The 27,294-nt window shown below is 38.6% G+C and overlaps 1 protein-coding gene across 1 annotated transcript in view; it reads left to right on the top strand.

Annotated features, from left to right (window-relative positions):
• Nucleotides 1-25,864, top strand: part of kcnh1a (potassium voltage-gated channel, subfamily H (eag-related), member 1a) — a 41,821-nt gene extending 15,957 nt beyond the window's left edge. The window contains exons 7-13 of the mRNA XM_078273022.1: nucleotides 170-562; nucleotides 8,637-8,794; nucleotides 10,969-11,237; nucleotides 17,970-18,169; nucleotides 19,817-20,069; nucleotides 22,119-22,315; nucleotides 24,995-25,864. Coding sequence (XP_078129148.1) covers nucleotides 170-562; nucleotides 8,637-8,794; nucleotides 10,969-11,237; nucleotides 17,970-18,169; nucleotides 19,817-20,069; nucleotides 22,119-22,315; nucleotides 24,995-25,864 — 2,340 coding nt within the window. The remainder of the gene's footprint in view (nucleotides 1-169; nucleotides 563-8,636; nucleotides 8,795-10,968; nucleotides 11,238-17,969; nucleotides 18,170-19,816; nucleotides 20,070-22,118; nucleotides 22,316-24,994) is intronic.
• Nucleotides 25,865-27,294: the final 1,430 nt, after the last annotated feature.

Genomic DNA, 27,294 nt, shown 5'->3' with positions numbered 1-27,294 from the left:
AGAAATTGTAAGTCATTTAGATCAGGTCAACTTTTAAGACTTGCATTTGAGCTATAGTTACAGTCAGGCCGCCATCATTTAAACTCCAAGCTACATTATTTTTGGCCTTCTGCTGTGCATATACATTCATCTGTCTGCTGAGTTTTCCTGACTTGCTGTTTTTCGTCAGGTACTGCAGCTCGGCTCAGATATCCTACCTCAATACAAACAGGAGACCCCCAAAACCCCTCCCCACATCATCCTGCACTACTGTCTCTTCAAGACCACATGGGACTGGGTAATCCTCATTCTCACCTTCTACACAGCCATCATGGTGCCCTACAATGTCTCCTTCAAGACAAAGCAGAACAATGTGACGTGGCTGGTGGTGGACAGCATTGTGGACGTCATCTTCCTGGTGGACATTGTTTTGAACTTCCACACCACGTTTGTCGGACCCGCCGGCGAGGTCATCTCAGATCCCAAGCTGATCCGTATGAACTACCTGAAGACCTGGTTTGTTATCGACCTGCTGTCCTGCCTGCCGTACGACGTCATCAACGCCTTCGAGAATGTAGATGAGGTGAGTGCGGTGGTTCTGTGTTTGTGCTGAAGCAATTAGTCGATCGAAAGGAATCAGAATCTGCAAATATTTTGATAATCTGTTATTCCTTTTCATCATCTTTGAAGACTTCATGGCAAACGTCTGCTAGTTCCAGCTTTTCAGATGAGGAGATGTGCTGCTTTTCTCTCTCTTAGGTGGTTGTACACCAAATATTTTCGAGTTTTGGACTCTTAGTGGGACATAACAAGCAATTAGAATATATCACTTTCAGCAACTATTTTGATAATTGATTAGTTGTTTAAGCCATTTGTTAAGAAAAAAAGGCCAAACATGACATAACATGACTATGACATTTTACTTTATACTAGCAATAGCGGACGTTTTAGAGACAAAGCCAGAAACAGACCAAACAAAAGAATGAAGATAAGGTCAAAATCAAATAGTGGCTGCTTTTTACAATTGCAATAAATAAAAAAATAGAGGTATCTTAATGCTAACAAATTGGAAAATGTGCACATGTGCTCTGTCTGTCTTTTTGCCAATAAATTGAGACAGCGTTAAAAATACTAGAGATGATCCTTTCTAAGGTGATTAACAAGTTATTAGGTTTCCACACAGGCACATTAATAATGACATGGCAGTGGCGATCAGATCCTGTTCACTGGTTGTTGTTGTTAAGTATAGCGACAGTGAAAAAACGAGGTGGGAATGAGCAACATAATACAGCAATAGGCTTGTTTGTGAATCTATAAATGTTGGACCAAAATAAGGAGTGTCTGCAGAGCTATCACAGGATCTTGAGATAATTGGCACATTTTAATTGGGGAAGAAGCGTTCCGTTATTAAACCGAGGCACTCTTCAGCACTCCGCTGTGTCACATTAACACCTAATGACAGCTGAAAAAGGGACTGAATCATACTGTGAACTAAGGCATGTTGTGTTACCAAACAAGCATTTTGAGTTAGTCACTTTCAACTCTATCACTATCTACTCATACGTTAATAAATGTAACTGTATGAAGGTGTTTTAAGGTTTACTGAAACTCTGTTTTCTTGTGCAAAGGGGAAAGAAAAACAGGTTGTTTATTTGTTGTTCAGGTATGACATAACCATGCCTACCTAAATGTGTTTCATTAAGGGAGAAGAATAACTTTACAGAATGCTTACATCATGTTAAAATATTGTATGTTGGCAGATAAAATCTATTTGCAAAACATCCATCTCTAGCTGCGTCTGATTGAAAATATATTTTAGGGTGCAACCACAGCTTCTGAGTCAGGTCCAAATGTTCACACACAAATTGATTAAATGGAGCCTCAGGGTACTGCACTTGCCAGTTTTCATTCTAATAATGCATCATTGTGTGTTTGTGTGTGCTTAAATGTGTCATGTCTCATGTTGTGTGTGTGTTATTGCCACTCTGAAATGCTGTGAAAGCATTAAACGACGTGGCGCGTCACACAGCGAGCAGCACACTGCATGTCGGCTCTCAGGGGCTGTCGGCTAGCTCACACAGTACAAAATAATAATGTGAATATGAAATACTGTGGTAAAGCTTTAGAAAAAGAGGCTTGTTGGTTGGCCGAGAGTTGTATTTGCAGGTCCAGCATTTTGGCCTCTAGTCTTTCAATGCTTCAGCATCCTAAACGCTGACAAGTTCAAGTGGCCGGAGCAGAAGTGGTCAGGGGTCAGCAGAAGGGGAAAAACAACAAGCTCTTGTGAATTTAAAAGATGAGGCTGGTGTTATTTGATCTTTTTAGTTTTATCAAGAAAAAAGAAAAAAAAGGATTGTCTGTATAGCTTGTGTTCACAATAATAAAGTTTTAATAAATTGATATAGCACATAGTCACAAAGTGCGTCACATGATAAACATTTGTAAAAATACAGTAGGATCCAACAGAAAATAAGCAAGCAAAGCAGAATTTAAACAAGTGCGTCTTCAGCTTCAACAGAGACTGCAGAACGTAACACATTTGGAAGGGGGTTCCACAGGTTTGGAGCCACCGCTTCAAAGCGAGTGCGCGGGACCACCAGTAATCCCTGGTTAGAAGACCTGAGGGACCTGTTAGTAGTGTATGGATGGAGCAGGTCAGAGATATAAACAGTGCCTGACAATGCAAAGCTTTATAAGTCAGAACAAGAACTTTAAATTGGATCCTGAACTTGATCGGAAGTCATTGTAACAAGGATAAAACAGGAGTGATGTGTGACATCCTGCTGGACCTGTTCAACCGCCTTGCAGCAGAGTTCTGGACCAGTTGTAGATGGTCCTAGGACGACTTGCTGAGACAGGTGAAAACTGCATGATATAAAATCATGAATGATCATCTCAAGCTCAGAATGTGGAACAACAGCTCTAACTTTGGCAATATTTCTTAATTGAAAGAAACATTGCCAATTTGCGGGTCAGTGATTTGATATGTTGATCAAAATGTTATCAATGGTTTCCAAAAATTGAAATTGCAGCCATCGCATTGTTCAGAATAAAAATGTGGTAATTGTAATGAAATAACATGTTACCCAGTCCAACAGTATGGCTCTTAAATGCATTATGTCACAGAATATTAAGCTATATCAGGCTTTGACTACATAATAGATTTTTTGGGTTTGGTCTTTTTAATTTTTTTTTATAAAAGTTGGCGAAAATGAAAGATTAATCATCAGCTTTATCCTGTAAGATATGTTTTCTTATTGTCAACAAATCCCATGAAAAGAGATTATTTAGACATTGTTCTGTCAGGCAGTGGCTTTTGTCCACTGAAACAAGTCATTTATGTAATTATTTGAGAAATGATTTATCAGTTATTAAAGTTGCAGTCATTAAAATTATTTATCGAACATCCAACGGTTCACAAAGCTTTTCAAATGTGAGAATTTGATGCTTTTCTCAGTTTTATATAATTGTACATTGATTATTTTGGGACTGAAACAAGCATTTAGTCAGCATCACCTTGGACTCTGGGACATTTAATAGACTTAACGGCAATCAATTAATTAAAAAAAGAATTCACAAGAGTGAAACTGATTGTTAGTTCCAGCCCTACACTTTGCAGTACAGCTTCATACATGTGAGGTTCAAGTGTACATTTAGCCTACGGTAAGATTATGGACACAGTGGTGGTAAACTAACATGAAAGATGACTATCCACTTCCAGGATCATCTTCCAGTGTGTCTCTGCAACAACTCAGTGACTCCAATTTGCTCCAAATTGCTTTGAGGCAATCCATGGCAAGGCTAAATGAGAGCGGGTAAACAATCGCCCGTGTTATTAAACCGGGAGCCGAAACATCATGCTGCTGCCACAGACCATAACGACTGACATGAATAACTTTGATGGCTGTTTTCCCCAAAAGGTTTCCAAGTAGGGAGGGGAAGATCATTAACAAGGAGCGGCTGTCAAAGTTGTTCTTGGCAATCTTAAAGCACTCCGCACGTCACATTGAGACATGTCATTTGAATTACTAATGACTGATAACCCAAAAACACTAATGATTCACTGTATGTTGCTACAAAAGCTGACAAAGTTAACAGAGCTTTTAGTGCATGCTTTGGTCATACTGCACACACTTTACAGAGAAAAAGAGAAAGGTTTTATGTTTCTTTTTATTTGAAGCCTTTATTGAATATTGATTTTGTCATGTGTTTATTCATCGCTTACTACTGATCAAGTGTCTTCTCTCTTACTTGTGCTTCGTTTTTGTTTTCTTCTTTTTCATCCGTTCTGTTTGCATGGCCTCCCCTCCCCTCCCTCTTCTGCCTGTATTCATGCATGGGACGTGATGGGAAGAATTGGAACCACCGAGCTGTCACTCAAGTAGGCTTCAGTTTGATTAGAATATGATTATGAACAGTTTTGTGTTGCACACATGCACCCTTGACGAACACGTTCCATATTCAAGATTCCTTTATTTGTCGTTGTGTTTGACACATCCACTAGTCAGTAAATCAATCAAGACCTGATGGATAAACTCTCCATCAGGCTTTAACAGCAATAGTCACACACTCTCCACATTGTGACATTTATTCTTGCACCAACATTTCAGCTGTGGTGCTCGATGAGCTTACGACAGCAGAAGCATCAATGCATGAAATAAATGTCACAGAAAGCAAGTTAAGATTTGTGATGCTTGTTTTTTTTTCTCCTGTTAAAGCTTTTCATTGCCAGGAGATAACGTCTATCAGATTATGTTCTGCAATACAATTTGAAAAGGAACAACGGCATCATTAAAGTTGCATGGTAGCTGATTCAGTCGTAACGTCAGCAGTAACAAACATGTCAATTGTGACAAATTGACTGTAGCAACACAACGGTTACAATTTCCAAATAAAAGTCATCCTGGCAATGCAAATATGCTTTAATAGAGGAACTTTTTAACATAGTGTGTTGTGCATTATAAGAACCACCTCTTTCTTTTAGCCACCCTGACAGCATCTTTTCTTGAGTTTCCTAATTGGCTAACTTGGCCACATTGGGTATCAGAAGCTGAAATGTATGACTTTTCATTATGATGTTTACCATTATTGGACATTGTAGAACTCGTTGGCTTACAAAACATAAAATAGTTACCACAACATTCTTGCACACCAGAAAGTTTATAATTTTACATATATAACTTTTGAGAGGCTTGTTTGGCCCTGTCATTCACATTAGGCATATGGACACCAGAGTCTCATCTTGCCCTCTGCAAGAAAGCAAATAAGCATATTTTTCGAAAATGATTAACTATTCCTTTTAATGAAATATTTTTATATCTATTGAGTGATTCACTTTTCTCCCAACTTGTGTTTGCAGAGTTTGCAGCAGAACTCAAAAACACGATTGCACTGATGATTGAATTGTGTTGGAGCTCAGGTCTGTAAAGTGAATTTAGAGAAGCTGAGGTGTCTGGCAGGCAGCTAGATCAGATCAAGTGACAGCGAGCGCTGCAGTTGTACTCACATTGCAGACCACAGCACATTAGCAGATCAATTCCCCTCCCATATACACACACACACACACACACACACACACACACACACACACACACACACACACACACACACACACACACACACACACACAGAATACCAGGAGCAAACTGATGGGACTGCAATTGTCTGTTTGAGTGGGTGTCAGTTAAGCTGAGTCGACATTTAGCTGCTTGCCAGGCAGGCGGCAGGAACCGCTAAAAGTTGTAAAATGTCATCACATTGCACAGGAATGTTTTAAAAATCAACTCAGCATATGTTAACTCTTTGAATCTTGTGTTTTTCCTCTTGTTTGTATATTCTGTTTGCTGATATCTTCATATCACATTTACTGTAGGTTCATAGACTTTCATAGTGAGTCTTTAAAATGCTTTCAAGTGTTTTGATGTTTGTTTAGTTTATCTGATATAGAAGTGAGACCCTGAGCAAACACAGGAGTACATCATACTTTATGTCCACAGTGGGTTTCATTGCTTCTTTTGTATGATAGAAAAGCTCATTTGGAGTGAATTAACAGTTGTCACCTTATACTGAGGTTTGCTAAATCGGACGTTTTTTAGTTTAAATCCATTACAAATAAGTGAATGGCAAGAAACAAATACTGCATATCATATATGTGTGTATAAGTTCTAGCCCAGTATTTCTTTACACAAAGCTATCAAAGTTTGGATAGTGGTGGCCTAAAGGTTTAACCTGGTTGACACCAGACCCTTCTCAGTTGTAACTGAGATTGGGTCTGGGCAAGCTTCATTCACAGCCCATTTCCAAAGGGGCGTCACCAACGGACGCCGCTCAAATGCCTCTGGGCGCAATTGGATAGTCCTTCAACCAATCAGACCAACGATCCGGGTGACGTAGCAGCGACAGTGGCATCAACCGGTTGCTGTGCTTCGGTGACCGTTATGTTGAATGTAAACAAAAAGCTGCTTGCCGTCGCTGCGCTATTGTCATTGTGTAAAGCCCGCCTCAACGGTTGTGATTGGTGCCTCAATTTGGAAAAATTGGAAATAGGCTTGAATGGGCTCTTGGCCAGACTGACTTGCAGAGCAAATTTGCCGGAAGTTCATCAGGGTTTTCCCAGGCTACTAAAGGTTACAGAAGCGAGCTTGTGACCGGGAGGTCGTCGGTTCAATTCCCAGGCCAGAAAATATATAAATATAAATAAATAAATATATATATATATATATATATATATATATATATATATATATATATATATATATATACATATATATATTAGGGCTGTCAATCGATTAAAAAATGTAATCTAATTAATTACATACCCTGTGATTAATTAATCGAAATTAATTGCATACATAATTAACGGTGCCTGAACCGATACCTTTTAAGAAAGTAATAAAAGAAAAAAAAAAAAAGGGTACTAAACAACAGTTGGTGACATTAAAGAACGGCTTGTTTATTGCTAAGGCCATATGGTCAAAATTAAATGATTTAATAATAATGTATAACAATAACAATAACTAATTTCAGTAGTAAATTGCTGTTGAACCATCAGATGGGAAAAGGATATTTACAATAACTTCAAATGCACCACGAGAGTGTAGTTTACCAGTTTCTGTGTTGTTTCGCCGACGGCAGCTGCAGATTGTTACATCCCGGTGTTGAATCCTCTACAGGAAAACTTTACACCGTTTAGCGTTAGCTGTCAGCACTGTAACCGTGTTTAATCCAGCTACTAGCTAGCGGTAGGCTAACGTTAGCTGCTGTCGAGTATAGTGTTAAGTACGTCATGTGCAGCGGTGTTTGCGTTTCAGAGCATCAGAGTGCAGCGCAGACATATCAGTGGCACCAGATTTCGGTAGCCATGGTTGGCAGGAAGAAGATTTTGTAAGTGTTGTAAGAAGTAAATGTTCCAATTAATAATCCAGGCAGCACATTCTGGTCTTAATTTCGATTAATTAATCTGAGAAAAAATAGCACGTTAAAAAAAATAACGCAGATTAATCCATTCCATATTGACGTTTGACCCGGAGCCGTTCTAGCCACCATTGGACTGTAAAATGAAGGAGGGAAACGAGAATGTTCTGCCTGGATCATTAATTGGAACATTTACTTGTAAAAATCTTCTTCCTGCCAACCCTGGCTACTGAAATCTGGTGCCACTGATATGTCTGCGCTTCTCTCTGATGCTCTGAAACAAACGATACCGGCAACACAAACACCGCTGCATGTGACGCTAGTTAACACTATACTCGACAGCAGCTAACGTTAGCCTACCGCTAGCTAGTAGCTGGATTAAACACGGTTACAATGCTGACAGCTAACGCTAAACGGTGTAAAGTTTGACTGTGTTTTACTGTAGAGGATTCAACACCGGGATGTAACAATCTGCAACTGCCGTCGGAGAAACTGGTAAACTACATTCTCGTGGTGCATTTGTAGTTATTGTAAATGTTCTTTACCATCTGGTGGTTGTTTTTGTCGTTCAACAGCAATTTACTAGTGAACTAAGTTATTGTTATAAATTATTATCAAACATTTAATTTTGACCATATGGCCTTAGCAATAAACAAGCCGTTCTTTAATGTCACCAACTGTTGTTTAGTACCCTTTTTTTTTTCTTTTCTGTTTTTACTTTCTTAAAAAGTATCAGTTCAGGCACCGTTAATTATGTATGCGATTAATTAATCACAGAGTATGTAATTAATTAGATTACATTTTTTAATCGATTGACAGCCCTAATAAATATATATATATATATATGTATGTATGTCTGTCTGTCTGTCTGTCTGTCGATAGTGAAAGAGCAGCACTTGTCCCTCCCTCATTACCCCCAAAAAAGTTAATTTTATCCAGCTCGCACATTATAAATCCCAACTGATGACAAATACTGTACATTAATGAACACTTTTACTTTTATAAATGTCCTTATAAGTGCATACAACTACATTATAGTGTATTATAAAACTGTGTTAAATGTTAATATTGTCATGAGGGAACTTAAAGTCAAGTGTTACTGTGAATTATTCTTGGTGTTATTAATATACTTTCCGGTGTTGGGTAACATTCTACTTAACCTTTTATTATTTTTGTCTTGTATAAATATTGCTTCTAATGTCTGCCTCTTTTTCTGTCTCTCTCTTCTTTCACTTCTGTTTTAGGGGATCAGCAGTCTGTTCAGCTCACTTAAGGTGGTCAGGCTTCTCCGTCTGGGTCGGGTTGCCCGTAAACTGGATCACTACATCGAGTATGGGGCGGCTGTACTGGTCCTGCTGGTGTGTGTTTTTGGACTGGCCGCTCACTGGCTGGCCTGCATTTGGTATGTTCATACTTACATACTGATATGTTCATGATATTTATTTATAATCAATTTATTATTAATTTTTACTTTGTAGTGTTCATCAAACAATGTCCCCCACTTTTCTCCTGCCATATATATATATATATATATATATACACACATACATACATACATACATACAGTGTTGGGAAGGATACTTTCAAAACGTATTCCGTTACAGAATACAGAATACATGCCCAAAAATGTAATTTGTAACGTATTCCGTTACGTTACTCAATCTGAGTAACGTATTCTGAATACTTGGATTACTTCCACATTGAATTGCATTTTATAAGTGTAGGAATGCGGCCATCACATCACAGCTTACTAAACAGGCCTATTCTGGTGTGTTCTTCTGTTCCAACTGGCTGAATGTGTACCTGAACAAGCAGATAGATTGTTGTATTTGTAGTCCCGAACTGCATACTACAAAAATCTCAGTCTAAGCTACCACGAGCTAATTTTAGCTAACGTTAGCTAGCATGTCAAACGGGGCTAGTCAGTCTTTCAGTGGTTCTGGGGCTAGTAAATCAGCACATAGGAGAATGTAAATTCGCACGTCAATTATAAAATAGCAAGTTGACCAGTAAAACTACAGCAGACGACTACCCTTGGCTAATTAAAAAAATAACTTACTTTAAGATGCTTCTTCAGGTTGGAGGTGGAGTAATTGAAAGGAGGTTGGTTGCTGGCAAGCAGAGGCTGCACTGCACAGTTATATTTCCTTCTCCCTGTTCTTTCTTTAATGTGAAATGCTGTTTGAATTTCCAAGATAGAAACACATTCCTGCCCTGGCTCTGTTGTGCCGGTTCCGGCTCTATTGTGACTGATCACGCAAATAGCTAATTTTTTCGTTTTCAAACAGAGAAGTATCGTCATGTAATCCATTGATTTCAACAATGTAACTGTATTCTAAATACCAACTATTTAAATTGTAACTGTAACGGAATACAGTTACTCATAATTTGTATTCTGAATACGTAACGCCAGTACATGTATTCCGTTACTCCCCAACACTGTATGTGTGTGTGTGTGTGTGTGTGTATATATATATATATATATATATTACAGAATATGTAGACTTTCAAATTTGCTTTTATACAGTAACTTTTGTCAAAAAGGGAAGTGTACAGAGGTTACTGTATTTGCATATAAATTACATAACACATTCTGATAGACTGCTGTCATCACTGTGATACATTAACAGCCAAGCCAATTAATATAATGAGGCCATTGATTGAGCTAATTAATGCGTTATGTTTTGTCAACATACTTGTTTTCACGCATCAAAACTGTATGTTTTTAATACCTTAAAGCCAGAAAGATTTGTAGCAGTTTCTAGAGAATTTGTTTTTCTCTCATTAACATGTAAATTTATGGCGCAGGCCTCCAAAGTATAATCAGATCATCTACTCTTCAGGGGGCGAGTGTGGTGGAAGCATTGAGTTTCCATTACGTGTTGATTTATTATGTTTATGGGAATTTCTTCACTCACACACATACCAGCATGACAACTTAATGTCCTGCATACATACAAACAGGGAGAATGTATTTGATAGTTGATGAACACCAATTATTCCTTTGCAATTTATGTTGTGTCGTACTTCCAACAATACAAAATAACCATTAGAAGGCATCTTAAAGTAATATATTCCTAACTACAACATCATATCAGTCTAAAAGATTTCAAACAATGTTAATATGCAAGATTTCATATTTGTTTATTCTCATGGTTAACAAACTAGGAGTCTGGATCCCACAAGAGGCTCTAACCAATATTATAAGCATTGTTTATTTGCTCAGACAGTATAATCAAACGTGAATAATTGTTTATGTCTATTTGTTTCACACACACAATTACAACTCACATTGAAAAAATATAAAATACATGTGACAGTGTGGTAGAAACCTGTAATGGCTTATATTAAAAAGCACATCCAAAGGACATACCTAAAGTAAAATGTAATGTTTATATAAAATAAGTGTAGAATTATATTTAAGAATTGAAGCTGGTGCTGCTCCAAAAATAGTCACACTCTGAGCAACAGCATTTAGTTGGAAAAAGTTAAACCATCATATAAACTAATAGTAATGAAATGCAATCTCTAATACATCACTGCTTATTTATTTCTTGACCATTTCTGGCTCTCCAGGTTCAGCATCGGTGATTATGAGGTTATCGATGAAGACACAAACATCGTGCGCATGGACAGCTGGCTCTACATCCTGGCTGAGACGGCGGGCACACCGTACCGCTTCAACGCCAGTTTAGGCAAGTGGGAGGGCGGGCCCAACAAAGACTCTGTCTACATCACTTCCTTGTACTTCACCATGACCAGCCTGACGAGCATCGGCTTCGGCAACATCGCCCCTACGACAGACTGTGAGAAAATCTTTGCAGTGGCCATGATGATGATTGGATGTGAGTGGAGACGTTTTATCTTTCATCCAGTGTAGCAGATACATGATACATGAGACGTTAAATATACTCTTTAAAGCCACAATCCACTGAGGTAGATGAATAAATGAATTATGAATAGAGCCAACAAAGGAAGAAAAAAAAAGAAAATAGAACTTTACAGATGATTAGCTGAGCAATATTCCTAACTCTCTTTTAACCCAGAATATGCTGCTCAGGTTGGATATGATTTAGTGCCAGAACTATGGTAGCATCAACAGTAGCATAGGCCTGTGTTCTCATCTCTCTCTATTTACTGCTCTGTATGTTCCAACAAAACATGAACACTTTAAGGCTGAAAGCACAGCCCCTTTTGGGGCACAGTTTTGGTTTACAAATGTCTGTTTTTATTCCCATTTTTACCTGCAATGATATACTAGAGAGATTGGAACTTTCATGTTTAAATTCTAAAAACTGTGTTCAATAATGACGTGTGTTGAATATATTTGTGACTTTTCATGTTTCTTTCAAGTGTGGGGAGGTGAATGTCAATGCGGCAGTATTTTGCTGTGAACATCTGTTGATAATGATGGTTGCATAGTTAATCTCTTATTCCAGTTAAAAACTTCTGACATTAATTTTGTGAATTTAAAAAAATAATTGTTCACATTTTCTGGCCTCTGTGGAGATGGGTTGGGTCTTTGGGATGGGTTGTTATTTTGCACTAAGAAATCAGCAGTGACTAATGTATCTATATCCGTATCTATCTATCTATCTATCTATCTATCTATCTATCTATCTATCTATCTATCTATCTATCTATCTATCTATCTATCGATCTATCGCCACTGACAGTCCGTACATCACCAAGCTTCTACAACCAGATATTTTTCAAATATGCACAGATGAATTTCGCTTTGTGACTGAGGTGTACAGCTGTGTTGATCTCCCCCATGTGTGGCACTGTTTTTGAGGCAATTTTATGTAGCTATTTTTCTGGGTCTGACACACAGAGGTAGCATTCTCAGACCAGATTAACAGTTTCTAGTGGAAATACTGAGTAACTATAGGCCTTACTACTATAAGTAGTAAAACTAAAGTATATCAATAACAGTATAACACTGTATGTGACATTTATATAATGTCAAATAAATAAAGCTGTAATGAGTTTCAAATTGTTATCTAGCCTTCACCAGTTTCTTTTTCAGTCTCATCAACACTGCTGGCAATTCCAGTCTACAGTGACATTATACAGTACAGCGGGAGCTCTGTTATTCTTGCCTACAATAGACTCATTACCTCAGTCTTCTGTGCGGAACTGTTCTGTAATGTCTCAGAGAAGCAATCCAAACCGTGAATAAGACAGCTTCTCCTCAGAGGCTGAAGTTTAGTGGAGCATTTTCACGAATTCTGTGGCTTACTGGCAGTTTGTCTGTAGTCTGTATATGTTTTTGGTACAATGAAACATGAGTCATAAATCTGAACAAAACTGCTATCAAATACATTAAATCTGAAAAAGGATAAAAACATGATATTAACAGTATGAACAATGTTTATTTATGTCACTTAATGTGGTTTACCAATGCAGCAGATATGTAACAATGACTGCATTATAATTTAATTAAGATACCTGCCCCCACTAACTTACAATACATCTAATCTGATAGGAAGGAGGGATATTTTCACAGATTGCCCTTCTTTCCACATATCAATATTAAACATTTATAACGTATCTATTGCTTGTGTGGCTCACAATACAGTGTACAGCGTGGTGCCATTGTGTACTCCGCGTGGACAGCAACACCTTGTAGCAATAACTGACCGTTGGATCAATTTTGCACAGTGCTCCCTCTCATCCCTCTGCAATCACTCCTGCACCTCTAGTGTACTTTTCTCAGTTTCAATCTCAACCATGAGATGAGAGGACGATTGCCCCCCCCCCCCCCCCCACTCTCTCTTTACCTTTTTGATGCTCAGGTTTATGCATACACTCTCAGGGAAACTAGCAAAACTAATCTGCAGAATTGTCTAAATGTTTCATTGTGAGATACACATCTGAATATCTAATAAACCAGACAGCCTCAGGTGGATTCAGTTGTAGATGCAATCTACTGTAGTCCATAGCTGTTCTCTATGAAATATGGATGCTCTGATACTGTTCTATTTTTACCACCAGCACTGGTTCGGTGCTGGCAGTAGAAGATCAGTGTGACGAGGGATTTTGGGGGATGGCGTGGGGTAGGGGGGCACTATACATATTTCCTGTTTCTATAGCAACTGTTGGCCTGGGGATTGAGTTTCTGACAACAGTTTTTTTAACTAACCTCAAACAAGCCAGCTGTTGGATGGCGAACAACGCTGCGACGAAGTTGTGTATGTCAGCAAGTACAGAGCTATGCTGGGGACAAAACGAAGCACCACTCCACAGGGACAGATTGAGTTTCTTTTGTTACGGTATTTTCTGCTTATCAGAGAAGTGAGCGTTGCCATCTGCGCTCAAGCTCGAGGAAGGAGAAGATTGTCAAATCATCTTAGATTTAATTGGCTTTTTTTTGCAAAACCTTTCTTGATCTGTTAACATGCTGATTTCGATGCCTGCAAGTGTGTTACAAACAAGAGCATATTCTTTGTGTATAGGTGATAAAGAATATTATACCATACTGCAGGGCTTGATTGCATGGCTGTACAAGTGAGCGATGGTGATGAAAGTAGGAAAGTTGTGGTTATCCTCGCCCTTGAGGACTTTTGAGCGCTTTTTTAATTAGTTTTATTCCCTGTGCAGTTTTACAACACTTTGATTGTGTGCTGTGAAATAAACAAACAGACAAATGCATGTACAGGTTACTGTCATCATCTGAGAATAATTGAAATGTGTGGCTGGCATGTTTCTTCTCCGTCCCTTCTAGCAGGGCTAATTAGGGCAACCCATTGCCAAGAGAACACTACAGACTCAGAGCAGACATCTGATAGCTTTGATCCACACACTCACACGCCAGCTGTTTCAACAGTTCAACCACCTCAAAGATGCACTGCTGTACTCTTTCTTTAATTCTTCTATCACAAGACAAGTTAAAGGAACACGCCGACTTATTGGGACTTTAGCTTATTTATCGTATCCCCCAGAGTTAGATAAGTCCATACATACCCTTCTCATCTCCGTGCGTGTCGTAACTCTGTCTGACGCACCCACCGCTAGCCTAGCTTAGCATAGATCCTGGAGGTAGCCGGCTCCATCTAGGCTACTGCTCCCAATAAGTGACAAAATAACGCCAACATTTTCCTATTTACATGTTGTGATTTGTATAGTCACAGCGTGTACAAATAACAAGGTCACATGCAGGGGCGCCATATAGGGGGGAAAAGTTAGGACAATTCCAAGGGCCCATGACTGACAGGGGCCCCAAAAAATAGGTAAAAACTAATATAAAAATATTAAACCATCATCATTCAGTATATATATTTCAAATATAATAAATACAATTAATGATCTCTTTGTTTTTACTTGTTTTTGGCAGTAAAAGTTAAATATCCCCATTGACCAAAAAGTAAACAGCCAAATAGACTGACCACCCCCCTGTATTTGCATGAAATGGTTTGGTCCTGCCGTATGCACTCAGTGACGGTGTTTAGTTGCAGCAAAGCCCGTCTATGGAAAGCCGTTCCACTCCCTATTCAGCCCCATTGTACCAAATTTGGTTGCAGTTCCACCAGAGTTCCACTGGGGGTGATCGCGGTCCAGTGCTAAATGAATGGGACTTTATGGAGCTAGACGGCTAAATGTGTCTCTTTCGCCTGATTGTCGTTGAGAAATCTCAGATTTGATTGTAGTTTTTGCAAGTTCAACATGGATTATAGGTCAAAAGTTGAATGAACGAGTACTTGTGTCCTTTCAATTTCTTACAGGTTGAGTCATTGTTGCCCATAACACGCTAGCATTCTGCTAATGAATGCTGATTGGTCAGTGAAGGACTAATTACGATCGGAGATCCCGCTTGATGGCATCCAAAGCAGAACCAGAATGTCAGAGTGAATATTTCGGCGTGGTCTTTAAAACATTAGCAAACCTCTTTCTAGCACGTGTATTAACAGGGAGAGCCTAACCTGTCAGCTGTGTTGTCGATGCTTCGAGAGAACAAAGGAAGCGACTCAGAGCTTGCCATAAAACATTATCTCTGGCCGTATATGTGTATGACGTCATTGACATTTTAAAAGGCTTTTTAGAACAAAAAAGCCACTTTAAAAAAATCTAACACCCAGCAGTGTGTATTTTCTTAGCCTCCCCTTTCGAATGCAACATTCAAATTACTAGACAAAAAATGATATCCTGAGAAAAGTGGATTTTGAGGGGTATAGCTCCATAGAGTCCCATTCATTCTGCACTGGCCTATGGAACTCTGGTGGAACTGCAACCAGTTCAGAAGCCGGAAGTAACGAGAGAGTGGAACTTCTTCCCTTATTAGAAATTCTTTGGCTGCAGTCAGTAGATGCGATAGAACTACAGGGACCACAGTGTTGCCAAGTAACGTTAAATCAAAATCTGGTTTTCAAAAAAGAAAAGAGAGAAAAGAGAGAGAGGAAAGACAAAGGAAAGGGTGTCAAACCGTAACCCAGTTTTTCACCAAGAAAGGTGGATAGCCTATAGTCTGTGAGTGGTATTAACCTGTTGGCTAAATGTCCATAGTGAAATAAGCTAGCTAGCTACAGACTAGTGTTAGCCTACATTTAATCACCATTTAATCAGTGCAGGGAAACGTTTAGCAAGATATTCATATTAAATCATTGTCCCTACCCCTTTTAGCAGACTTAACAACAGATGAGTCAGCAGGACCCCAGTCTCCCCCTAACTGTGCCCCTCCCTGTCCCAGTGAAGAAGGTGAGCAACATTGTGTTCAATGTCATGCCTGTTATTTGAGAGAAAAGTTGGGGTTTCCAGGAGTCCTTTGTTCTTATTCATACCTTTTTAATTTAACTGGTACTGTTAGTTTGTTATGACCATATTCCAAACCTCAAAACATTTTGATTTAGTGATCACTTCATCTGTTTTGTAGCACTATAATAACCCTGGTGTGGAAATTCCATTTTACATGTCCACTTTATTTTCTTGTTGGCATATATGTGCAGCTAAGTTAAAAAATCTGCTGTTTTCATTGTTTTGAGAGGATGATGTTAATTTATTTTGATTGAAAAGTTAACATATATTTAAGTTTGTTCGTTTTTCTTTTTTTAAAGCTTTCATTAATAATTATAATAATTAATAATAATAATTTTGTTAAGAGAATTTTCCATTTTGTCAAATTTTACAATACAAATACATTGAGACTGTAAAAGATGGCCTTCAGCACATTTTTTTATGGTTGCTTTTAATCTTGCATCAAATAGTGAACTGCATACTAGACTTGCATGCATGTACAAATCACCAGCAGTAAATATTGTGCTAGTACTAGTATTGAACTACAAGAAGCAAGACAGTTGTACAGACATGTAAAGCTTTTGATGGGACAGTTAGGTCCTAGAGATGTGGTGACAACAGCTGCGCAGAGGGGGCCCAATTTGATTTTTTGTCATGGGGCCCAAAATTCATGGCGGTGCCCCTGGTCACATGAGACACAGCCATCTTCTAACCGTATACAAACTGGGAACTATATTCTCAGAAGGCAAGGCACTGCTACTTCAGCTATTTTGGCGAAGTAATTTGCACGCAGCACCTGAGAAGCCCCATGGTGAGGAACAGAGAGTAACGGTACTTTTCAGGTTTTGCGCTAATCACGCCGCCCAAGTAGCAGTAGCCAGATTTGTAGATTTATTTTTGTCTTTTTAAACCAGTTTTTGGAAATGTTATGTCCTCGTTAACCAAGTTTTTGAGACTTTTGTCCTCGTAAACCAGGTTTTTGTAATTTTTTTATGTCATTTTGAACCCTGATTTAAAGATTTTCATGTTTATTCTTAAAATGTACTGCCCTGGGTTTATAAGCCTATTAAAGGAGATGTATCATGCTCATTTTCAGGTTCATACTTGTATTTTGTATCGAACATGTTTACATGATTTCATGTTGAAAAAAAACATTCTTTCTCTCATTCTTTATGAAACGCTCCGTTTTAGCACCTGTCTCTTTAAGCCGATAGATGCTAGATCGAATCTGCTAGACATGTCGACGTCGCAGGACGTGCCTTGTGGCCCACATATATTTTTGCCTTATTCTGCCTCTTATTGGCTTACCCTGTTATTCTTACCCTAACCCTAACCAATCCCCACTCCTCATGCCTAAACCTAACTACGCCGACACGTCTAGCAGATCCGATCTAGCATTTGCCCTTTAAGCCCTCCTCCTGAAAAGCCCAGTCGGCTCTGATTGGCTTGCTAGAAAAACATGGTGCACCACAGTTCTCAAACCATGGGTGAAGATTGTAATGAGCTTGCATATGACATAACAAGGAGAGCCCAATCGGAATAGTTTATTGATTCCCATGTTTTCTGATCTTGGCACCCCCCCCCCCCTAAAAAAAATAAAATAAAAAATAATTTTATTTAATTTACAGATGGTGGGTTGGTAGGCACTCCAGATACCCAAATGTATGTGCACAGTGTCTATGAAATCAATAAATTGACGATTATTTGCATTTACACAGATTTATTTTAGCACATAATTTACCTTTCCTCATGAAGTTGAGCCCATACAAGCAGCTAAAAACTTGGTAGATATCTACAACTTGTATCAAAATGTAAACCTCTCCCTTTTCTTCTCTGTATTTCCCCAGCTCTTCTTTACGCCACCATCTTTGGTAATGTGACAACAATCTTCCAGCAGATGTACGCCAACACAAATCGTTACCATGAGATGATTAACAGCGTCCGGGACTTCCTCAAGCTCTACCAGGTGCCCAAGGGCTTGAGTGAAAGAGTTATGGATTACATTGCCTCCACCTGGTCCATGTCACGGGGTATAGACACTGAAAAGGTACGTCAGACTGCCTCATCTTTAAGGGCTCTGTTAAGGCATTTGATTACTGGTAGTTTCCTTGTAATCCTGCTATTTCTTTATCATCCTCAAGACTACCATTATTATGGAAATAATGAAAACCAATTTTGACTTAATGTGTTAATTACAAGATTGTTAATAATGTATACAAATGAAGAATCATTTGTTTGATATAAATAGTATATAAATCAAATATATATTGTATATTATAGAATTCACTTTTTTTTTCTGAGGTTGTTGGCTGCAGAACCAAAAACACAAACATATGCTGTTAATGCTCTATCTTGCTCTCTCTCTCTCTCTCTCTCTCTCTCTCTCTCTCTCTCTCTCTCTCTCTCTCTCTCTCTCTCTCTCTGTCTCTCTCTCTCTCTGTATCTAGCTATCTATCTCTCTATCTATCAATAATTGGGTTTTTTTGTTAACTGGTTTTGTAAAAACTGTCATACGGTTATTTTGTGTCACAGTTACACCAGCCATCCCACTGAAAGCAGATGATGCTGAAATGATTTGAGTGTGGAAATTAAGCATTAAAAGCTGGCAGCAGATAGATTGAACCGGTGGTGCTCTGATTGTTTCGAAGCCAGAAAGCATTCATAACGCTGTCCCATTTAAATCCACCTGTCCAAAAATCCAATCATGGAAAAAGTTTCACCTCAAATTAGAAACATAACTATATAACTTATAATATCTTATATCTTATCTTATAATAGGATTTTATCACTCGGAAATATGTAGTCAAAATCGAAATGTGATACTTATTGTGTTCTCTTTACTGTGTAGTGTCTAAAAATGGCCTATAATCCCTCTCTGCTTGACATTCATCTTCAAAGAGATTTGTTTTAAAAGCAGAGCCCTGCGACCGCCTGGCATCCTGTTGATTAGGTGTGCTTCAACAACATGCTACCATTGAGTGACACACAGCAGATAGGCGAGGTAATTAATACTGGACATGTTCAGTCCCAACCAATAGATAAGTCATATCCTAGTGAAGTATTTCCTCCAGCTACTGAAAAAGAAAGAAGCTCTAAATCATCTGTGGTATAAAAACACACAAATATCACAGACGGACCTTAACATCATTACGATTCAAAAGAGCTTTTTTAAGTTCTCTGAACATTTATATTTTGTCGTTATGTTCTCTTTATGACTGTAGGGTTCAACTGACTTTAAGTTTCAGACAAACATTTATATTGCAAAATTCCCAAAAATATATGACATCTATTTCGTGCCAGGCCAAAGGTAAGCAATTTTTCCTCTCAAACACAAGCCTTTTACAGATGTGTGAATATCTATGCTCAAGTCAATTAAGTTGCTGTCGTCCCATTATCGGTCATAGAAGCCACAGTATACCCACCTAACACTGTCGCGCTGTATCCAGTTCAATACATCGATACAAAAACAGACTAGCATGTCTTGCCTTAAGAACTTTCATGACGTTAACCAATAGGAGCACAGGGCACTTTTCTGTGCAAGAAAGGAATGAGGTTATATTTAATGTCAGTGAACCTTTAACCATTTACCCTCTGGTTAGGAGCATTATACCATGTCTACTAGCTCTAAAGTATATTTCATTATTATCTGATGAGTCATCATACAGCTTTTCTCTCTACTCTTGTTTCTTCCCAGGTGTTGCAGATTTGTCCAAAGGACATGAGAGCAGATATTTGTGTTCATCTTAACCGGAAGGTTTTTAAAGAGCACCCGGCTTTCCGGCTGGCCAGCGATGGGTGCCTCAGAGCGCTGGCCATGGAGTTTCAGACCATCCACTGCGCCCCTGGCGACCTGATCTACCACGCTGGTGAAAGTGTGGATAGTCTCTGTTTTGTGGTGTCTGGATCACTGGAGGTCATTCAGGATGACGAGGTGGTGGCCATTTTAGGTGAGTGTTAAGTACATTTGTAACAATTTCTGATGCATATCTGTCTTTTCACCAAACTACACTGAGCATTTATGACGTAATTAATAATGCAATTCACCACTTGTGTTTATTTCATGAACGAGGCAGTCAAGGCTTCCCATTCCCCCAATTGACAGACCTGCCCCAGATCTGCTCAACTTTTTCTTTACATAAAGTTATGGATTTCTTAAGATCTAAGATGCAGAAAAAATTGGCAGTGATGATGACAGTGGAAAAACATTTCAGCTAAACTGGCCTCCAAAACGGTTTTGCGTCATAGTAACAATATATTCCTTTTACTTAAAATCCTCTTTTATTCACTTTACAAGCTGTTTCCGACTGCAGTGAAAATAGATGGTTAGTTAATAGTTTGGGGATCATTGTCTGCTGAGTCATGAACTCAGGATTTGAACAATAACTTGTTTGTCACAGATCCCTCTCAGTAACATTTTGAATACGGTCTGGATTATAGATATATGGACACATACTACAGACCAGAGACCTGTGGGAGTAAAATGAGACCCTTCTCGACCTGACTAGAGTATAATTTGGATGCTGTCTGACTCTATGAAGTACTCTTAACTGTAGTAACCCATGTCTAATGCATATTGAACAGGAAAGAACCAGGCCAATTACTAACTGCCTTGACATTTTTAATATTTGTGAGCCCCGTTTTTCTTCCATAGCACCTTGATGTAATCAAACAATGTGATAAATAATTATTTCCTTGCTTATGCTGGCCTGGTTAAATCCCAGCAGAGTATTTCCAATTTACATCTTCATTTTAATTTGTCAGATAATTGATTTAGTGAATAATGGATCGCTTGCTCTGGCAGGCCCAGTGTGGGCTGTTGGCTGTTTTTTGTCAATAACCTGCTATCGGTTCCTCTTTGCAACGATCAATATACTATCCAGCTAAAACCATTGGCCGGATGGAGACTGTAATGGAGCCTGAAGTGATAAACAAGTTACTACTATTAAACCAGGTTCTCATTAACCTAATGGCAGTGTAAAACCGAAACATGTAAAGTACAAGACACACTATCTAATTTTATCCTCAGACTGGTGCTGTTTGACTTCTCATTTCCAGACCGCTCTACATACAGCAGATCTAAATGTTATTAGCCTAATTATTGAAACTCATCTGGATGTCAGAGATAGTTTGATTATTGCTTTTGCAACTTGGTCTTTTTTTAATAAGCTAATAATAAGTTTTTTATCCTGCAGTTCAAAGAAGTAATCAGATGTTTTCAGTCTTGTGAAATTACATTCCTGAATATTCTGCAGCCACAGTGTATGAGAAGCTGTCGATTTTGATTACAATGAGTCACTAACACTTGCATGGTTCATAGTTATATTTATAATGGTCAAGTTGAGCTTTTCAAACATAGAACTCACATGAAAATAGTGCTCTCTCTGCATCTAGTTTGGTCAGCTCTGACTGCGCTGCACAAATAACAGCATGTTGAGCACTTATAAATAGTTAAGTTTCTTAAATTATCTAATAAGCTTTTTGTCTAAGTTAATAAGCTATAATCAATAGCTTTTATAGTAGTTAATAAATAATGTTAATGCTTCGTAAGTCTGTCATAAACCAAAAGAAGAACTTTCAGGTCGACAGCTTGTAAAACACACCATTACTTAGTTTCTTTAGTTAGTTCTTTCAGCTCTTTATTTAGCATTTATTAGCACTATACAGTATAAAGTTTTCATAAATTGTATTTATTTGTATCTACACAATGTTGTATAGTTGTATGGAAATACCCTCTCAACTGGAGACCTGCCTTAAGAACTGCAAATGGGATTTTTTTTTAAACTGGCTACCCAAAATTCAAAACTCATTTATAGTAAATTAAAAAAAAGTAAATAATTTATTAACCATAATTAAAGCCATTACAACTTCTAAACCCTTTATAAAACATGCCTTATAAAAAAAAAAAAGAAGTGGTACTGAATTAACAGGTAAATATTTCTCTATTTCTTTACGTTTTGGAAGAATTACCTGGTTTAAACTGTGTCCTCTCTCCAAAGGTAAGGGAGATGTGTTTGGGGATGTTTTCTGGAAAGAAGTGACTCTCGCTCAAGCCTGTGCCAACGTCCGAGCTCTGACCTACTGCGACCTCCACGTCATTAAACGTGACGCCCTGCAGAAAGTGCTGGAGTTCTACACAGCGTTTTCCAACCACTTCTCAAGAAATCTGCTGCTTACTTACAACCTGCGAAAGAGAGTGAGTGACTCTTCAAAGAGCAGCTAAAAAAACAAAAAGTTACAGTTCACTCAGTTCAGATTTGGGCTTTACATGGTATTTTCAATGTCTGAAGACTTCAGCTCTCTCGTTTCCACAACAACTGTACACACAAATCATTTATTGAACTGAGTAAATTCAAGTTTTACACAATATATATGTTAAGAACGGAGCACAATTTGTCAAACTATATAGACGTTTCCATTACCATGTTTCTTACCAATTACAAAAAACTCCTTTTGACCTGTTACTCCTTCTCTGGTCAGACCCTTTTTTTTTTTTTAAATAAGAGCTTGAACTTTAAACGTTTAGACATCCTGCATGCTGTTTTTATTTTTGGTGACGAGTCATAATTGCTGTGTAGTTTTTTGCACTGTGCTTACCAGAGGTCACATAGTAATGTGTGTGGGCTACATGTGTGCTTTTCTTTACAGCTTGTTTCTCTCTCTCTCTCTCTCTCTCTCTCTCTCTCTCTCTCTCTCTCTCTCTCTCTCTCTCTCTCTCTGTGTTTAGCCACAGTTGCTGCTCATGTTAAAGGAATAGTTTGATATTTTGGGAATCGCGCTCAGTCGCGTTCTTGTTAAGAGTTAGATAAGAAGATTGATAACCACTCTGTGTCAGTTAAATATGAAGCTACAGCCAGGAGATGGTCAGCTTAGCCTGGCTCTGTCTAAACGTACAAAATCCACCTACCAGCACCTCTAAAGACAGATATGAGAGTAATATCGATCTTATCATCTAACTTTTAGCAAGAAAGCCCAAAATGTGGCTGCTACCAGAAACATTCCACATGCAAATCCTTTAGAAAAAGGTACATTTTCTAGATTTAATAACAGTAATGTCGACGTACAAGCCCATCTAAACAACATATATTAGACTTCAAACAAAAACACAGTTCCATTAACAGCCACCACATATTAAAGCCACTCTTACATCCTTCATTCAAAAATGAACAGCTGCGATCAACAACTCAAGTGTGGCTACCAATCCTTACCTCATTGATAATAAGCTAAGCCTGCCCAAAAGTGTGCATATGAAGAGGCAATCTCATCTGCTGCATTTAACTCACTATTCACCAGGGTCCCATACTTTCTGAATGTATACAGCAGGGAAATCCAGAGATAGATTGAATAAGGAGCCAAACGCTGTCTTCAAATGGAGCTTGGGAGGTTGTGTTTTCGATTTTGGAAATCTAGCACACGATATGTTCCACATTTGAGTAGTTTAAAGTTGTAAAAACAGTGTTGCTATGAGACTGAAAAGAAAAATGGTTTGTCTTACCTTTTTTAATAATGACTGCTTTTGTGTTTATTGCCTTTCAGCATTATGCCCCGGAACAACATTCGAGTAGATGACAAAAAAAAGATAAAAAAAATATATAGATAAAAAAAAAAATCTTCAGCTAACCTCTGTTCTTCTAACCAGACAATGTATACGTTATCATAAATCATAGAGTGATTCTTTAATTGGCTTTTCTGAAAAAAACGGCTTTGCTTACCCTCAGCTGAGAAAAATAGTAAATTGATCTTAAGTTGGGATTGTTTTGTCAATCTACTGTTTCCAAGAAAAAGAATGAACTACCATGCATAGCAATTATTTTTTGTTAAAAACCAAATAAAACAAAAACCTAGAACATAAAAATATGGAATATGAATTAAGCTATCAAGCAGTTCCACTGCGTGGTACGGAATGGCTTTACTCAACTCAACTTGCTCTTTTTTGGTTTTCCATTGACAAAAGTTGTGGATAGTAGCTGGTACCTTGTACTTTTTTTAATAACACCTTGGTTTAAGGTTCCAAGCAAGCTGAGCCGATACTAGAGGGTGGAGTTAAAACACTGCAGATCACTGATTGCACATTGAGTATCGTCACTAGAATTGTCATGGACACGGGACATTCTGCATAAACCTGCCATTTTGAATTAACCAAGCTACCGCAATTTCTTTAAAGGCATACTATGTAACTTTTCCCTATTTGGTCCCCCTACAGGTTGTCTCATTGGAACTACAGCTCGCGCGTCCCGCTGCTTCGGTCCCCCTACACGTTGTCTCATTGGAACTACAGCCGCGTGAGATTTGAAAAAAATGGCAGCCCGCAAAACTATGGCGTACAATTGACAAGGTGCAGACGTTCCTCTGTTTGGTTGGATTCAGCGAGTGCCGTGTTTAGGATTATGTCACGGCAGATTCACACGACGTTTCTATTGCAATCAGCTGAAAATCCCACCTACATTTGATGGGGTACTATCTGCAGTGTAAAACGAATTAGAGAAAAGGACCTGGTTTCAAAATTGAGTTGAGTCGAGCCTAACTATGCAGTGGAAATAAGGCATAACAGTGTGTCTACGCCCACTGAAGCCAGGGGCATGATATGAACTTCCCCTCTGTGTCATGGGAATAGCCCGTTTAAAGGTGACATTTACAAAGCACACATATTTTGAAAAATTGACTTCCTCACACAAACTATACTATCAGTTAGATAGATGCACCTGTTCATCTAACTGATTTTGATTTGACTATTAATTCTTCACTTCATGAGACTAAATTGACTTTGAGAAGAAGCATTGCAATATAATTTGCTTCTGTGCATGTAGCATTCACAACAAACCTCATGGTTATTATGATGGTGTTTTAGTCATGAGAACTCTAAATTCTCTTATAGATCGTCTTCCGAAAGATCAGTGATGTGAAACGAGAGGAAGAGGAGCGACAGAGACGTAAAAATGAAGCCCCTCTAAATTTGCCACCAGATCATCCGGTACGAAAACTCTTCCAGCGCTTTCGACAGCAGAAGGAAGCCCGCCTGGTGACCGACAAACCAGAACTAGATGACCTTGATATCGAGAAGGGCCCTATGTACGTGGACATCCCGATAACTACAACAGCCATCACAACTACCAGCATCGTCACAGTGACGGAAAGCCCAGCAACACCCTCATCTTCAAGGCCTTCATCTTCAACATCCCCTAACTGTAATCCCTCAAACAAGGCGAAGCTGCAGGTCCCAACTCCAGTTTCTCTGGTGGGAGGCCGGGCTGCCGAACCCGTCAAAGTCAAAGGCTGGGGTCGCTTCAAAGAGTCCATGGCCAAAGCCGACAACTGGAACAAAGTGTCTAAAGCCGAATCCATGGAGACATTACCTGAACGTACCAAGGCGCATGAGTCACAGATGTCTCTAAAGAAGACAGACTCATGTGACAGCGGTATCACCAAAAGTGACCTGCGCCTGGACAAAGTGGGCGAATTCCGCATGACGCCCCAGGACCGCAGTCCCGTCCAGCCTCCGGAGACCAAGAGCGCCTTCTACCCCATCCAAGAGCAAACGCTTCAGGCCTCGCTTCAGGAGCTCAAGCTAGAGCTGAAGGACGACCTCAAGAACCTGAATGTTCGAATGTCCGGCCTGGAGGCGCAACTCACAGAAGCACTTCAACTCCTCAAAGTGAGGAGATCAAGTGCTGGCTCTCCGAAGCCTCTTTTTGACATTTCTAGACCTGCTTCACCAGAACTGGACAAAGAGGACATTTTCTCTTGAAGAGTGGAAGGTTAACTGATCAGGTTAACTGTGAACTCAGCTGGAATCCAGTAATATCCACATTACTTGGAGAGCTGAGTCTGCACTGGGCACACCATTTAGATTAGGCAACAGTGTGGTCTTGAAGACGCACCAGGGGTGTAGCTGTTGGCTAACAAGGGAACGTCATGTTGAGAAGTCGAGGTCGTAGCCCAGATTCTGTTGTTGTAAAATTGAACACTGGAAGGTTACAAAAACACTGACAGCTCTATGTTTGTACATACGTTTGATTTATTTTCCCATCGCACTATGATGGAAAAATAGCTTGAGCGGTTTGATTTTATCTCGATTTTGCGAGTGTCAACAGAAGAACATAGTTGTATCTCTGTTGGGAAGAGAATAGAAACAGCATGACCTACTGGTTTGTTATTGAATCGTTTGTAAGAGATTCTTTGCATGTCACGTAAAATAGACGTGTGACTTAAATTGCAGATGGTGCATCTTTTATTAATTGAGGCCACACAGCGACTCATTTGCATTATTTCACCATGACGGTGGGAAAAGACAGTTTTTCCAGATGTTGAAACTGTCTCAGAGTAATTTCCTCAAGTAATTGATGAACTCTTCTTTTTATATCAACTGCCAGGATTATTAGGAATAATACAACTGTTAACTCAACAAGCATTCAGAGTTCCATCGTTTCTGATATCAAGTATTTGTTATTCTCATATATAAACACTACAACCACACACACGATACATATATTGTATTAGAGCCGTGCATTTTTTGTTTTGGTGATGCATATTTAGGTGATGCAGATGATACTGATAATGGCTGCACCCCTTACCTTATTTTAAAACTGCACAATATTTCAAAAATAAAATTTATATATAATTAAAGTAAAACTTCAAAGTGCAGGTATGTTCACGTAAATTGACCTAGATAATTAATGGAACATGCTTTAGAGATGTATTTTGCCTTTAATGGCCACTGAGGTACATGTTTACATTTGTTACCTGTTAGCATGCTTGATTTAATCGTCTGTCTTCACAAGTTAACTATTAATAAAGGACAAAGATGATGAAAATGTTAAGGCTAAGTGTTTGCAATGCAGTTCTTGCTTTGCTTTTTTTGAGGCCAATATTTGGAGGAAATATCTACTTGCTAACCCAAAACCAAGAATCAGTCAACAGGAAGGAAATGTGCTTCAAAGCATTTTTGTAGTAACTTTCATTTATTACAGAACCCTTATGTCCACAGAAAAAGATGCATTAAACACGAAGTAAAGCAGAGCCATGATCATCAAGCAATAGGTATGCATATTTATTTGCTACAGTAGAACTTTAAAACTAATATTTAAAAAACGTGACTATTTTTTAAACCAAACAGTTTTTTGCAGTTTAGTAAAATCCAGAACAAATTTATTGCAAGTCTTAGTCATGAGCTTTACT

This window comes from Sander vitreus, chromosome 17, assembly GCF_031162955.1.
Source record: "Sander vitreus isolate 19-12246 chromosome 17, sanVit1, whole genome shotgun sequence".
NCBI lineage: Eukaryota > Metazoa > Chordata > Actinopteri > Perciformes > Percidae > Sander > Sander vitreus.
Note: the sequence above shows the minus strand (reverse complement) of the source record. Positions and strands in the feature narration are given on the sequence as shown.